General features: G+C 36.7%; 4 protein-coding genes across 10 annotated transcripts in view; 1 reads left to right on the top strand and 3 right to left on the bottom strand.

The window, feature by feature from the left end:
• LOC102597183 (DCC family protein At1g52590, chloroplastic) overlaps window positions 1–1,514 on the bottom strand; it is a 5,776-nt gene extending 4,262 nt beyond the window's left edge. For both annotated transcript variants that reach the window (XR_368660.2, XM_006364146.2), the window contains exons 1-3: window positions 1,243–1,514; window positions 702–759; window positions 33–140 (exon numbers count right to left, since the gene is read on the bottom strand). Coding sequence is in view for 1 of the 2 variants with exons in the window: in XM_006364146.2 (XP_006364208.1) it covers window positions 33–140; window positions 702–759; window positions 1,243–1,453 (377 nt within the window). In the remaining variant the exon portion in view is untranslated. The remainder of the gene's footprint in view (window positions 1–32; window positions 141–701; window positions 760–1,242) is intronic.
• Window positions 1,515–2,282: 768 nt separating this feature from the next.
• Window positions 2,283–6,384, top strand: LOC102595842 (pentatricopeptide repeat-containing protein At1g52620). 4 transcript variants are annotated; one of them, XM_015303827.1, is made up of 4 exons: window positions 2,283–4,990; window positions 5,132–5,230; window positions 5,325–5,364; window positions 5,632–6,384. In XM_015303827.1, exon 1 carries the CDS (start codon window positions 2,511–2,513, stop codon window positions 4,959–4,961), a length of 2,451 nt encoding a protein of 816 aa, XP_015159313.1. In that variant the 5' UTR covers window positions 2,283–2,510; the 3' UTR covers window positions 4,962–4,990; window positions 5,132–5,230; window positions 5,325–5,364; window positions 5,632–6,384. The 4 variants fall into 4 exon arrangements, with proteins under 4 accessions (XP_015159313.1, XP_015159312.1, XP_015159311.1 ...); XM_015303826.1 differs by having other exon boundaries at window positions 2,283–5,018; XM_015303825.1 differs by having other exon boundaries at window positions 2,283–5,230.
• A 316-nt stretch (window positions 6,385–6,700) lies between these two features.
• LOC102595299 (uncharacterized protein At1g04910) lies at window positions 6,701–9,711 on the bottom strand. 3 transcript variants are annotated; one of them, XM_006364140.2, is made up of 6 exons: window positions 9,371–9,711; window positions 9,033–9,115; window positions 8,415–8,485; window positions 8,224–8,312; window positions 7,760–7,981; window positions 6,701–7,641 (listed from the first exon to the last, which is right to left on the bottom strand). In XM_006364140.2, exons 1-6 carry the CDS (start codon window positions 9,499–9,501, stop codon window positions 6,909–6,911), a joined length of 1,329 nt encoding a protein of 442 aa, XP_006364202.1. In that variant the 5' UTR covers window positions 9,502–9,711; the 3' UTR covers window positions 6,701–6,908. The 3 variants fall into 3 exon arrangements, with proteins under 3 accessions (XP_006364202.1, XP_006364203.1, XP_015159314.1); XM_006364141.2 differs by having other exon boundaries at window positions 8,415–8,471; window positions 9,371–9,659; XM_015303828.1 differs by lacking the exon at window positions 9,371–9,711 and having other exon boundaries at window positions 8,415–8,513; window positions 9,033–9,119.
• A 28-nt stretch (window positions 9,712–9,739) lies between these two features.
• LOC102594967 (pentatricopeptide repeat-containing protein At1g52640, mitochondrial) lies at window positions 9,740–13,670 on the bottom strand. Its single transcript, XM_006364139.2, has 2 exons — window positions 10,933–13,670; window positions 9,740–10,503 (listed from the first exon to the last, which is right to left on the bottom strand). The coding sequence occupies exon 1, from the start codon at window positions 13,592–13,594 to the stop codon at window positions 11,942–11,944; it is 1,653 nt and encodes a 550-aa protein (XP_006364201.1). The 5' UTR covers window positions 13,595–13,670; the 3' UTR covers window positions 9,740–10,503; window positions 10,933–11,941.
• Between the last annotated feature and the right edge of the window lie 1,674 nt (window positions 13,671–15,344).

The following is a 15,344-nucleotide window of genomic DNA, read 5'->3' as shown; positions in this document are numbered from 1 at the left end:
CCCCTTATTTTCCCAGGGAACATACAGCATACCTATCTTTTTCAACAAGCACAACACTTGAAATATCATCAGGAGCTCTGCCAGATCTCCTCAACAGGTTCTTCCCTGCTTCACTTTGTAAAGCTTCATACCTAATTCTCCTGGATGTCAACAGAATGAGGAATTAAAGAAAAAATAGTCTTGAAGAAAACCAAAAAACCACAGAACAGAAAATGATGATGACAACAGTAAGAAGTCTGACTGCTAAGAGTCAATAACATTTCCTTGATTTAATGAGCTCAGACAATTTCTGTTAGCAGACTCGTCTTCTGATAAAAATAACTATGTGAGACTCTCTTTGCATCAAATTTATATAAAAACTATGTGACATCTGGGCTTACAATATCAAATTTCCATTTATACAATATCTCTGACATAGAAGTAACCAGATATGATTAGTGAGAATGACTGCAGCAGACAAACTCTACAAAGCTCTCAAGCATTTGCCAAGACAACAGAGTACAATAGAACAAATGTTAAGAGTGAGACATAAGGTCAATCTCTGAAAGGAGGCCTAGTACATAACTCCAGTCACAACTAATAACTTGGTGAACCAGGTAGAAGATCTGAACAAGAATTATCAGACTCTGCTCTCCTATAAAAGGTACTTATCGAATCTATATCCTTTCAGCCAAACACAAAAGAAGAGGGAAAACACAAACCTTTTATTATCATTATCACGGACAAACTTTACACCTCCATTACACAGGTTGCACACACCTAGAAAACATGCAAAACATTTCTCAGTTTCACGCATAATGTTATCCGAAACCACTAAAACAGTATACTAGTTAACCTTTTCAGATCAATTACTTTTAGTTCTAAACTTGCACTTCAAGATAATACAAAGAAAGTTATGTCACGCGGGGGGTTGTGGTCAAAACTAGAAAATTTATTTCAACTAGACTACAACAGACCACACAAAAATGATGACAAAGTTATGCTTGAGAAACGCCTAATTCTCTTTTTGCTACAACAGTGGAAAAAGGCTGAACTTTTAGGCATTAAGGAAATTTAAGTTTTGCAATAATGAGCAACCAAAAACATCTAAATTCAATTTCTTCTTAATTTTCAATAAATTCAGTTAATTCAAAGGAAATACAGCATTCCAAAATCCTTCCTCTTTTCAACAATTTCTAAAAACGTAAAATCTAATCCAATTGAATTAAAAAGAAAAAGTACGCAAGGAATCAAAGGTTATACCATCAAATAACATTATAGGGCGATTATCAAGCTCAAAGAAATTAGCAGTTTCCTCCACCCAATCCACTGCCGCTTGACGGCTGCTACTGCTGGTGTTCGGTGGCGTTGATAGAGTTGCCAACGGAGTGAATTGCCGGCAAAACCTAGCATGAAACGGCGGCGTTACAGTCAATCCCGCATAGCTAGCGGGTATAGTGATCGCCATGTTCATTGGAACCAACTTCAAAAATCGGTTGTTCTTTGTCGATAAAAGTGGTGGTTAAAAATTAAAATTAGCCCCTGCCTCTGCAATTAGTAGTCCCTGAGCAAATGTTCATATTATTGCCACGTGGAATTACCAATACCTCTAATCAATATTTGCCAAATTGTTTTTGAAAAGTATTATTCCTAAATATAAATATTAATTTTAAAATTACTTTTCAAAAATAATTTTTTTGGGGGGAAGTAGTACTCTTCTGAGAAATTTAACCAAACAATTCTATACTAATGAAATGACAATAATGAAAGTAATTGTATCCATTGTCAAATACTATAAATCAATTCTCTAAATACATAACAAATGCATTTTATAGGCTATATACAAAAGCGGTTTACCAAAAATGTTCAATCAAGTTGTTGTACAATTGTAGCTAAGAATTAGATTGGACTAAATATATTCTCAACTAAATTTTGTGTGACACAATTTTTTTTTAACTTAGTAAAATAAATAAAAGGGCATAATTAGACCAAACATATATGGCGACTTTGGCCCACTTTAATGACATTTTAGATTAAATACACACATAAAATATGATTTTCGAATTTCATATCTAAACTATTAGATATATAAATTTTTTATTTAAACTATCACTAAATATTTATAGAGAAACACATGAACTATATGAGTTTTTCATTTTTCTATTTCAACAATGATGATATTTTAAATAAAAAAAGTGAACAACTAATAATTAGATAAGCAGAGTTCAAAAAATGGGAAAACTTGTTTTTGACCTTAAACTTTTTGAAATTTAATCATTTCGACCGGATACACCGAATTTATACACACCCGCCCGCCCAAGTGAGAAAAAAAACCGAGTCTTTGAGGTTTGAGACACTGTTGAAGTTCTCTGGGGTTTTGAGACACTCAGATTTTGAAACAGTAGCAGCCTCTTGGAGTTGAGAGACAGTGAAGTTCCCAAAACCGCATAAATCAATCTTGTTTCATCTGTTTCTCCTGGACTGAGCTTTCATCCAGGAGATGACACCAAGTTTACCATTTTCTAATTCATATGTCTAAAACCCTTCTCTCCCGCATTAAACCCCTCCACAACCCAAAACCAAAACCCCCTTCTTCTTCCAACTTACCGTTAACACGCCGTATCAAAGAACTCGTTAACGAGGTCTGTCAAATCCTCCAAACCCAACAACAATGGGAAAACGCTGTCGAAATCCGTCTTTCACAGGAAGAAATTGTCCCTTCCGACATTGCACACCTTGTGTTCGACAAACTTAAGGATGCTCATGTGGGTCTCAAATTCTTTGATTGGGTCTCTCAAAGACCCTATGGTTGTCCCCTTGATCGTTTTGCTTGTTCTTCTCTTTTGAAACTCTTGGCTAAGTTTAGAGTTTTCCCTGAAATCGAAAGTTTGTTGTCCAGCTTGACTACTTGTGAAGATAAGTTTCCTACTCTTGAAGCGTTGGATGCTGTAATTAAAGCTTATTCTGATTCTAATTTGGTTGATAAAGCTGTTGAATTGTATTATTTTGTATTGAGAACTTATGATTTGGTTCCACATGTAGTTACTGTTAATTCTTTACTTCATGGTCTTGTAAAACATGGTAAGATTAAAGCTGCTAGAAGACTGTATGATGAGCTCGTTGAGAGAAGTGGCGGTGTTGAGGATAATTTTTTGGATAATTTTAGCACTTGTATTATTGTTACAGGGTTGAGTAAAGAGGGGTATGTTGAAGAAGGCAGGAAATTGATTGAGGATAGGTGGGGTAAAGGTTGTGTACCAAATGTTGTTTTTTATAATATATTGATTGATGGCTACTGCAAGAAGGGTGACATTAGAAGTGCGTACAGACTTTTCAATGAGTTGAAATTGAAGAGCTTTTTAACCACAGTGGAGACTTATGGGGCACTGATAAATGGGTTTTGTAAAGATGGGAATTTTGAGAAAGTTGATATGCTTGTGCAGGAGATGGTTGAGAGGGGTGTGATTGTCAATGCCCGAGTGTATAACACTATCATTGATGCTAGGTGTAGGCATGGTTTTACTATGGAAGCAATAGACACTGTAAGGAAAATGGTTGAAGCTGGCACTAAGCCAGATATCGTGACATATAACATATTGGTCTCTTATTCATGCAAGGATGAGAAAATTCAGGAAGCTGAAAAGTTTCTAGAGCAGGTTAAGATTATGAGGTTGGTGCCGACCAAGTTTACTTATACTCCTCTGATACATGCCTACTGCAAATTTGGTGATTTTGAAAGGGCGTTAAGTTTGCTTGCTGAGATGACAGAGTATGGTGAAAAGTCCGATGTGTCAACTTACGGAGCACTTGTCCATGGATTGGTGGTCTCTGGTGAAGTTGATGTTGCATTAGTCATTCGAGACAAGATGATTGAAAGGGGAGTATCACCTGATGCTGGAATATATAATGTTTTGATGAGTGGGCTCTGCAAAAAATTGAAGCTTCCTGCTGCCAGGCAGCTCCTTGATGAGATGCTTGGCCATGGTATATTACCTGATGTTTATGTTTATGCCACTTTAGTCGATGGATGTGTAAGAAATGGGGAATTTCAGGAAGCAAAGAAGCTCTTTGAGCAGACAATTGAGATGGGTATGGATCCTGGGCTTGTGGGGTACAATGCCATGATCAAAGGATACTGTAAGTTTGGACTGATGAAAGATGCAGTTGCTTGCATCAGTAGAATGAAAAAGTCAAAAATTTCTCCAGATGCCTTTACTTATTCAACAGTAATTGATGGGTATGTAAAGCAACATGATTTGCGCCAAGCATTAACGATACTCCCTCACATGGTAAAGCGCAATTGTATGCCAAATGTGGTAACATACACCTCTCTAATTTATGGCTTTTGTCAGAATGGAGATCTTGTGAGAGCTGAAAATTTGTTCAACGGAATGCAATCAAATGGTATGATGCCTAATGTGATAACTTATAGTATACTAATTGGTAGCTTTTGTAAAGTGGGAAAACTTGCAAAAGCAGCTTCTATTTTTGAACAAATGCTCATGCACAAGTGCTATCCAACTGATGTCACGTTCAATTATTTGGTCAATGGCTTTTCCCATTGCACACCTACTATTTTCTCAAAAGAGAAAAATGATCCTCAGGATGAGATGAACTCTAAGTTTATGGCAACGTTTAAAAGAATGATATCAGATGGTTGGCACCCGAGAAATGCTGCATACAATTCCATTATCACCAGCCTCTGTTTGCATAAAATGCTCAAAACTGCATTGCAACTACGTGACAAGATGATTAGTAAAGGCTACACTACAGATTCAGTTACCTTTGCCGCCTTATTGCATGGAATTTGCTTGGATGGAAAAGCCAAAGAATGGAAAAGTATTATTTCCTGCAGCTTAAGTGCGACAGAGCTGTCTTTCGCTTTAAAGTATTCTTTGATATTTGACCAGTACCTGAGTCATGGATTCGACTCTGAGGCTTCAGTGATTTTGCATACCTTGGGTAAAGACCATGTCTCATAATCAAGATGAAACTGATGTTAAAGTTTTTGGTAAGCTTGGACTGGCAGAAGACTGAAGGTCTGCGTAATTGCTGTTTTATCGAGAGAGTATATATATTATAGGAGTAGGCTGGATCTTCTATAAGATGGATGGAGCTCTCTGATTGTTGCTTTATCTGATCTTCTGTGCAGATTGATGGTTTTGCAGCCAACTGACATCTAATTTTGGGTGCAGTTCTGCCACAGCTCATCTAGGTGTTCTCTCTTGGTGGCAGTGCAACTAAAACCAAGGTGGGAAAACTTGCCTTTTCCCTGTCACGACTTTTTGACTTCGTAACAAGAAATATAAAAATGTCATTGATAGCGACATATCTGTTTCATGCAGGTGATTTTCATTGGAAAATGAACATATGAGATGCTTAAAGGTTGACTCTCTTCTATTGTGACTGACGCAATGAACTCAATATTACTTTGTAGTATGTATTCTATGTCTTTTGTTCAATGATTTTTATTTTGTTTTTTGCCTTCTGCTCCAATGCTGCTGTCAAATATGGAGCCCTTGTTTCTCATTACTGCTCGTCGATTTTACATTCAATGCTTGATTGAATGATTTAATGACTCTTTGCTGACGAAGAATGTTATGGTAGCTTGACCCCAAAAAACCCTGTAACTTATTGTGTACTTACATACAGGAGCAATCTCTTTGGAGAAAGTGTCATCCCTGTAAGACGACATGATTAAAGGATTCTATTTTCTCAAGGAGCATTTGCTTTGAGCTTCGAAAAATGTGCCCATATCCATCTTTGGTTTGATGCATGGTGCAGGGATTTAGCACTGAAAGAAGAATTTCCAACTTAATCTTGACCAAAACTTATAAAGAGGCCACATTACACGAGTGGTTAAGGAGCTACGGAGGTCAGGTATTGTTATCTCTTGGTTAGGAGTCCCGTCCAAGATTCAGAATGGAATGAGATGTGCAATTTGATTCAAGTGCAATTCAGAGAGGACAGATTTGGGCAGGCTGAACCTCAAATATATTACAATCCCTTATCTAGGAGAGCTGTCTTCAGGCCCATATGGAAGCTGGTATGGAGGATTAAGGCAGCAAAAAAAGTAAGTTATACACACTGTTGGTGGTATTTGCACATAGGATCAGAGCCAGTTTTGATCACTTGTACTACATTGCAATTTCACTGTGGAGTTATGGTCTTACTCCATTTAAAGTTTTAAACTGTCATGGGATTTACCTAGTGGGAGAATGAGAAGGCTGGATGCTTGAAAGGAATTTGTGGAAGACAACACATTTGGTGCAATTTTCAGTTGATTCTGAGAGAGAAATATAGTACTAGATTCTTTGAGGGAATTGTGGAAATTAGAACTCTTTTGTCTGGTTATACTTGGCGCAAAAGGAGATCTATATTAGAAAAATGATTGATTTTTCTTTTTGGAGCTTTGCTTTTAACCCTTTACATGCATTTGTAAGGAAAACCCAAACTTGGTTTGGTATTGATGAAATTCTTTAAAATGTGTTCTTAGGTGAAACTCATCACCATAGTGAACTTGTAAAGCCATTCTCATAGGGAACAAATTTCTGTATAGCACCAAACTTAAGCCATTAGTTCAACCCATAGGTCAAAGGAACCATGGTAGACGACCTCCACAATACCAAATTCCATCAACTGGAAAAAGAATTCTATTATTGTGGAAAAGAGGAAGAGGAGACACATATAAGAGAGTAAAGGCCAATGGAAAAGGCACCACTTGAAAGAAGAAATGAATGCAAATTATCAAATGCTAAATGTGGTGTTCCATAAGCTACATACACTTTAAATACATGAATCAAATGTCTCTCTCCCACATAAATTTGTGAATGACGCCTACATCAAACACGACATCTTTTCGAATAAATTGCTCCGGGTATATAACCAAAACATCAAGTAACAAATAAATTGATGAGGAAAACATAAGTTCATAGATTGAATTCACAAAAACAGTCAGGTAAGGCAGATCCTCTACCCATTATAAAATCATCTCTATGAACCTTCCACAGGGCTTCTGTTAGTTCCTTCCCTTTAAACCCCTGAGAGGTAAACAATGCAAAGGCTTTCCTGTTCAAGAAAATTGTCTTATACAACCCCGTGAAAACTCGCATTGCTGCAACCATCTTATCCATGTTCCCAAAATAAGTAGCCATGTAAGAATCGCTGTTAATAGACACGTAATAATCCAGTGCAGCTTTTGTATTCCCATGCATGGTTGTGAAGTCCTCTCCGCTAAGAAGACTAGATTTGGTAACAACATTGGTATACACAGATGTAAGTCCCTCAAGTTCCATCAGGCCATCACCAGCTGCCAAATAAATTGTCGTATTGGTGGGTATGGCTAAAGCTTTAAGTATGAATGCAGTTTCATTGGGGGTAAGTGGACACTTTCCACGGTTTCTCCAAATACGAGCTGTTTCCCCAGTCCAAGGTTTCCTGTCAACCCGTGCAGCTTCTATGGCTTTTGCAGAAGCAAGAGAAATACCAGAGTACTCGCATTGACTATAAGCTACCATGTCAGGTTCAAACCGAAGGTGAAGCGATAAGAAGGGCTTTGGTATAGCTTGTAGAAGCTCAAGCGCTTTCTTCTCCAATGTGTTTGTAAGGCGCAACGCACTATAACAAGCCTGGCAAAGTGCAGCTTTTGCATAAAGAGGGTACCTAAGATGAGTAATTATGGTTATAAGGATGAATAAAAAAACTTTATCCTTTTAAAGCCGCCTGTAGAAATGATTGGTTGAGAGTTCTCAGCTTAAATCAAAATACAAAATATAAGTACCTATCCCTTCTTTGACTCATTGCAGGGGTGATTGAGATATATCCATGCTTCAGTAGGGAAGGAAGAACACTCTCAACATAGTCAAATTGGCCTTTGCGTTTGCTGCAATCAACTCTAACAGGATCTTTTGATGCAATCTCAATTGGAAGCTCTTTCACCACATTAACAAAGCCCTTCATTTGTTGGATGAAGAAGTCTACATCAAATACATCTTCAAAACCACTGAAACATAAGGCAAAAATTCATTCATAGGCATGAAAAGAATGAACAGGAAACCATTATAAAGAAAACCTCCAACAAAATCATAAGACAGCTCTTGACCGTGTAAAACTACAGAGTTGACTGCTGATTAGGCGTAGCAATGAATGAATGACTGAAGAAGTTATAAAGTACCTAAAACCTACAAGATTATGTAGGTTACAAAAGGAAGATGAAACAAATTATAAGTCATAACAAAAGCATACCTCGACTCATTCCAGTATGCAGCTACTTCAAACTTTGGCAAAACAAGAGTAGCATTCAGCAAACGAGCTATTCCAACACCATCACACAACTGCAGATCACAAATGACAAGAAACAAATTGAGTGACTTTTCTCATCATAAATATCAATAGGTAGGATATTCAATGTAGGTGCAGCGAATAGCAGTACTCACATCTCTCCTCATCTGATTGAGCCCACCATAGCAATCCACTCGAATATACCCATTAGCCTGAGCAGGAAGAGCTGCAGCATTTCAACAACAAAACCATGTCTGCATTGGAGGCCAGTCAAATGCTCGACTTAGAAAACTTTACAACCTCCCAGAGCAGAAGGTTATATGCACAACTAGAGCTTATATCCTAATTCTTGTTTTACCCACCCCTGACAAATTCCAAGTAGCCATTACCCAAAATAAACTATCCTCGGTATAAATCAGCTCAATCTCCATCAACAGACCACCAGAAATACCAATGGAGCAATATAGTAATGACTGTACAATTATTCAAATCGGCACCAAGTATTGCCAATGTGATTTAACATTATAGTAGCTATCTACTGTAGGAGTCGTTTGGCAGTTGGTTAAAATTAAATTATGCAGATATTAGCTCTTCCATCTTCTACCCCACATAACACAATAAACCAAAACATCATATTAATTTTATACATGAATAATGTACTTCCTAACTAGCAACCAAACATGGTATAACTTATACATAAATTAATACGTCCTTACTAGAGAAGGGTTTTATTTTGGGGGTTGGGATGGATGGAGTATCAGCCAAAAACTAACCATTAGTTCGAGGTTGGAGCCACCAATTGCAAGGTCGCCACTCAGCTAATCTTCGCATGCTCCATATCTCAGGTCTTTCACGCCTGCAATTACACTCAAATAGAAACAGATCAGAAGGCCACAGAATAAGAGAGAAATGCGTTGAAAGGGTAATAGTAAGAGCTCAAAACTTTAAAACGAAAATAAAAAACAATCAAATACAGAACAAAGATTTGGATCTTGTAGTTTACTCCGTGAAGGAAGAAACAAAAAAAGGCATGTCCGTAGATATTAACACGGAAATCAAAGCAATTAACAAACATAGGTTAAAAAAAAGGGGGGAAAGAAGCAAAACTTACCATGAAGAATTGAAGGTAACAGAAGGGTCGGAGAAGAAAGAAAACGGTGTGAAGAAGAAGAGAAGGAGAAAAAGAGAGAGCGTCAATAGAGTAACGCCAAAAAGGGGCTTTCGCACAGTTGAAGCGATCATTCTATAGAATAATAATGCACCCAATGGGTTTCGTCTCTGTTGAGTTTATCAGCAGTAGGGAAATGGAAAATATGAAGGAAGAAGATGATATGGAGGGAATAAAGTAGATCTCTTCCTTCAAAAGGGGATACAAAGGCACAGTTGTAGATCTACCTTCCCCTTTTCCCCTCTTCTTCTTCTCACCGACTTATCCATCAATTTCTGCTCTTTGTTTTTTTTTTTTTTTTTTTTTTGAAGTGTCAAACAGTAGTAATTTCTGCTTCCACCAACCAGGGTTGCATTCGAGTCTGGCTCCAATAAGAATTGAACACCAATTAAAAAATAAAAATATTTGCTTCCACAAAATGAAAAGAATCATGACCTCTTTGATAATTTGCTTTCCCAATTTAATTTACTATAGTAGGTGTCGTTTTTTTTTTCCAACAAAAAAAAAACAGGTGGAATTTTATTTTTTTTAGTTTCGAGCACATGTTACAAGAACAATAATTGAGCAAAGGCTGAATTCTCACGACAATTTGCATCTTATGTGTATTATATCACTGGTCACATATGTCTACTTGTTTAATTTTATGATAGTTAAAGTGCATAGATATCAACTAAGGTCAAGTTAAAGAATGCGTTTATATATTATGATTATGCCTATTCAAAATCTTTCAACTCCTTTTCCAGCTTCCATGCTCTTCAAGAAATTATGACAGGTTTTGTGATGACAACAATCATAAATTAGGTGGCCTCTCCAAGAAAGGAGGCTGGTCAATGAGCATTCAATCCTCTAAGAGATAATGCGGAGCCATCTATCAGTTTCCTACCACATGTAGTAGCAAACATCAAATTCAATCTGAAGCTTCCATAAAAATGACATATTCTTCAGTACCCTGCTTCTGAATGGCTTCCCAGGTTTCTCAAAACTATTGTTGGAAACACAACTATGGTGAAAACTGGAAGAAGATGATCTAGCATCCTACCTTCTGTATGCTTTTTCCATTTTTAACCTTGCATCACCTGTTAGCAGTAGTTTCAGATTGGCAACATGGTGAGTAACTAACTGTATGAACTAACTTTTAAGGAACACTCAAGATCATACAAGTATCTTCATATATATCAGAACCAAGCAGGTTTACTGTTTATAACTTCAAAATGACTAACATAGATATATCTTCCACATGCATAAAGGCGTTCAGGGGAAAAAGATCAACATTATGTGTGATAAAGATAATTTATAGGAATCGAAAAGTTACTTCACGTCATGAAAAAATTACAGAATATTGGCTTCGTAGTTGACACCTAACCAAAGAGCTAACTAATATCCCACCTTTTTAGGGCTAGGTAGGATGATGGGGAGAAATTAAGAGATACAGGTAGAAAAATGCAAGCAGAATCAGTGAGTAGAAATCTTTTGAAGTTGAGACAATATTTTCATCATCACCTTACCTAGAGAACATGCTCCACAGTCCAATCTAGTGGATTGATCTATCCAACTTAGGTTTCCAAGTGCCAACCTTTACGATTCCTGTGGTCATTTCCAAGGAAAACAACTACTCGACGTCACACCTAGAAGGATCATATGACACAGTTCCGAGTCACATCACCAACTATGTTGGATGTAGTACATTCACAAAGTAGAAATAAGGATAATGGTTACATGTAGAACCCATTAACTAAACATATATGGCAGAAACAACAAATCGACAACTTATCAATCTGCATGGCATTTCCAGAAAATGTCTCGCAATTAAATATTTAATTCAGATGTTCCCATTCAAACACAAAAGAATTATGTCCTTAATATGCTCTGGTACAGCCGGAGATTCTTGTATGCCTTAACTAATGTATTCCAGCAGTAATTACCACGTATAAGGCATCACTCAACTAGCAAGCAGACCTTGCGACCCCTTGTTAACCTTTTTTTCCCTTTCTAATAAAACCCCCTTGTTTACTCTTGAAAGTTGATGGCCCTTCAGCTTGTCCTTTAAGGATGCAAAGAATCCAACACAAAATGTGGACTCCAAGAGATAACTACATGCCTTTCGTTCATTAACCTTGCAAGCCAATTACACCACATCCAAATCTTTACAAGTTAGGATGTCATTTACACATATTGAATGGTAAAGAGCAACTGGACCCACAGGAAAGATTGACCATAAAAATTAATCTAGGCTTTGCTACGGAAATATACAGATCAAGAAACTCACTTGGACCATATTGTCACCTTGACTATAATTTTCCATCACAAGATAATAGGTCGGACCAAGGTTTTGCCTCTGTGGCTATAATTTGCTATCTGAGCCAGGAGTTTCCACTGGGTATAGCCAAGTCAGTACCACTCACTGCTATCAGAAAACAAGGAAATGCAGCATGTACTTACCAATAAACGACATGCGACAAGAGTAGGTATCACCTTGACCAGGGAATTGAGATGATTCTAGATCATTAGATTCTTTCACTCAAAATTTTCATCCGAGTATTCTTCATCATGTTTCAATTTCACACGGGCCTTGTTACCTCTCATTACGCTTGCCAGCTCTTGAATTAAACTAGATGTGCTTCTTTCCATCTTATCTGCAAGTATCTCAGTCTGCTCTGCAAATCCATGACCTATTAGTCTATTCCTCAATTTTTCACACGTCTCTGTATATGGAGGAATGCCTTCATCTATCATCATTTCAAAATATTTACATGCTTCCTCTAGTTTGCCTTTCTTCTGACAGAAACCATGTACCATGACAGAATATGTCGAGACTGAAGGATAAAAGTTCCTGTCTTCCATGCTCTCCCAAACTTTCTCTACTCTATCAAACCTTCCCACCCTAATAAGCATCTTAAGCAACATATTATATGTATGTTTATCTGGTAGGCAGTTGTTTTGTTCCATTCTTGAAACCAGCCTATGTGCCAAGTTAACTTCATTGTGATCACAATGAGAAGCTAGGATTGTATTGTAACTCCAACAATCAGGTCTTACCCCTTCGCTAATCATCTCATCTATCAGTTGGTAAGCCTCGTCAACTTTCTTGGTCTTACAAAGCTTTTTGATGATACAATTATATGTAAATACATTAGGCACAAGTTTGTACCTTCTCATCTGGTCAAGGACCCTGAAAACTGAATGAATATCATTCGCCGTGCAATAACCATGAATGAAAATTGAATAACTAAAAGCATCAGGTATCAGTCCAATGGACCTCATCTTCATGAAGAAGTTGAAGGCCTCATCCATCTTACCAGCCTTGCATAGTGAGTCCAAAATACTATTATAAGCAAGCAAATCAACTGAACAACCTCTTTCAAGCATTTCATCAAACAGCTTTTGTGCTTCAGCAACTTCCCCTAAATCTCCCCATCCCCTTATCAGAATGCTGTAAGTTTTCACACTCGGCATGAAATCATCCTTCACTTTATCGAAGAACTCCTGCGCTTGCTTGGCATGCTTTCTTTTACACAGCGCCAGCAAAAGCTTATCGAGATCAGCTAAACATGGTTTAATCCCAAAATCTACCATTTTATTAAAAGCCCTAATTGCATCAGCTGGCAAACCAGCTCTACTATAAGCCCTGAAAACAAGCAAGAAAATTTCGGGAGTAATTTCACAAGATCTATTCGTTCTCATCTCAACAAGGAAATCCCATATCAAAGGGAACTGTTTACTACTTCCTAATATATCAACAAGAATGTGAAAGCTTTCTCGACTATGGCAAAAACCTGATAACTTTTGTGCCCATATGAAGAACCTGTGCGCAGAGAATTCAAGATTTTTGCAACGTTTGAGGACTTGTTCAACTACATCGGTAGAAATACTGCCGGAAAATGGATTGAGTGCGGACTCAATGTCGTGGTGAGGACTTCTGTAGTCACTAAGAATTCGAGAAATCTCATTCACCAGGTCTGGATTTTTTTCAGGTTCCTTTTTTGTTTCTGCATCAGTAAAAGAGGACATGAACAGACAGCCGCGAAAGGCATTGCAGGTGGGAAGATAAGAAGAAAATGAAGAAGAAAGAGAATACTGAGTGCTTTTGAGTGGAGAAAGATAGCAATGGAAGAGTGTTCTGGAGAAATAATGTACACTTCTGTAGCGAAGAAATCTCCTAATCACCATTTTTTTTTCTTGAGAAAGTTCAAATATGTATGTTCACCTAAATTTATTCCATTTTTCAAATCAAACCAGATAGATTCAAAAGAGTATGCGCCAATTTAGTCCACGGGTATCCAGTGTTCAGCAACATGTTTTCTTGGTTTCAACCATGGGTGATGATCCATTTCATTGGGCTTTTATTAGGTCTTTAGGCCCAAAATATGTCATTGGGGCTCAAGTCCAGAAGAAAAGCCCGTAAACAATAACAAACTTTTTTGGGAAAATTGTATATAATAGCAAACTATTAATTCAAATTAAATGTTATAATCATAGTTTGATTTAATTGTACCCTATAACAAACTGTTGTTATTTCCCCTCTCTCCCTGGTGAATCTCGCTTGTCACTCTCGTTCTCGCTGGGCAGTCTCGCTCGCCTCTCTTGCTTTTATACAAACACAAATGTATAAAATGTGTTTATGTTTGTATAAAGCGAGAGAAAATTGTATATATTCATATATTTTCATTCCCCTCTCTCCTCTCTTCCAGATCTCGCTCGACACTCTCACTCGCCTCTCTCACTTTATACAAACACAAATGTATACATTGTGTTTGTGTTTGTAGAAAGCGAGAGAAAATTATATATACAAATACAAATGCATATATTTTCGTCTTATACACTTATGATTATACAAATACGATATTCCCCTGCCCAGTTTTCTTTTATCTTTCTCTCTTTCTCGCTTTATACAAACACATATTATACAATTGATTTTTTCTAGCCATCTTCTTTTGTATATATGTATAGCGAAATAGCCATCTTCTTTTGTATATATGTATAGCGAAATAGCCATCTTCTTTTGTATATATGTATAGCGAAATAGCCATCTTCTTTTGTATATATGTATAGCGAAATAGCCATAGCAAACATAAAGTTTGCTTAGAGCGCAATTATGCAAACTATAGCTATAACATATAAATATGATTTTTGTGTTTGCTATATGTGAAAGTTGCTCAACTTTTTTTTGTTGTAAAAGTTAGAGAGGACATTGTTTATTGGCCACATTTAAAGCCTATCGGCAATTTGGATTTATTTTTACTTAAAATCATGGGAACATAACATAAATCTCACTAGTTTAGAATTTAATTATGTGTCTCTCCGTGTGAATTTTTGAAATTACTATTTTTATCAGATTTCGGTCCCCAAATTACACATGTATCTAGCGTGTTAGATTACATTTATCTCAAATACATAGGGTCAAAATCAAGTATAATTTGTTTCAGATACACTATATTACAGTGGATTTACTTGTTTTTGGGATACAGTAACTCTCTCGCTAGCCTCTATCTTATACGACTCATATTTCTCCCCATGTAAAATACAAATTCTAGTATCCCAAATATATGTATCAAATGTGATTCACATGTATATGAGATATACTCCCCCAGTCCCTAATTACTTGTCCATTTTTATTTTTTAGTTGTCCCTAATTACTTGTCCATTTTGACAAATCAAGAAAGGACAAAAAAAATTACCTATTATATCCTGAATTAATTACTTTGAAAATGTATAACTTTTTGAAAATCTTAAGTTTTTAATTCATCCACTTCATAATAATCAGGGGTAAAATGATAAACTCACTATGTCAATAATTGTTTTCTTAATAGGTGTGTCAATTCAAAAATGGTCAAGTAATTAGGGACAGAGGGAGTACTGATTATTTGCTCACCTCCCTCTTATATTTCAAACTATAGAAGAATTAGTAAATAAAATAGAA

This window comes from Solanum tuberosum, unplaced genomic scaffold, assembly GCF_000226075.1.
Source record: "Solanum tuberosum cultivar DM 1-3 516 R44 unplaced genomic scaffold, SolTub_3.0 scf00482, whole genome shotgun sequence".
Classification (NCBI taxonomy): Eukaryota; Viridiplantae; Streptophyta; class Magnoliopsida; order Solanales; family Solanaceae; genus Solanum; species Solanum tuberosum.
The sequence above is the reverse complement of the archived record's forward strand: the minus strand, read 5'-3'. Positions and strand labels throughout refer to the sequence as shown.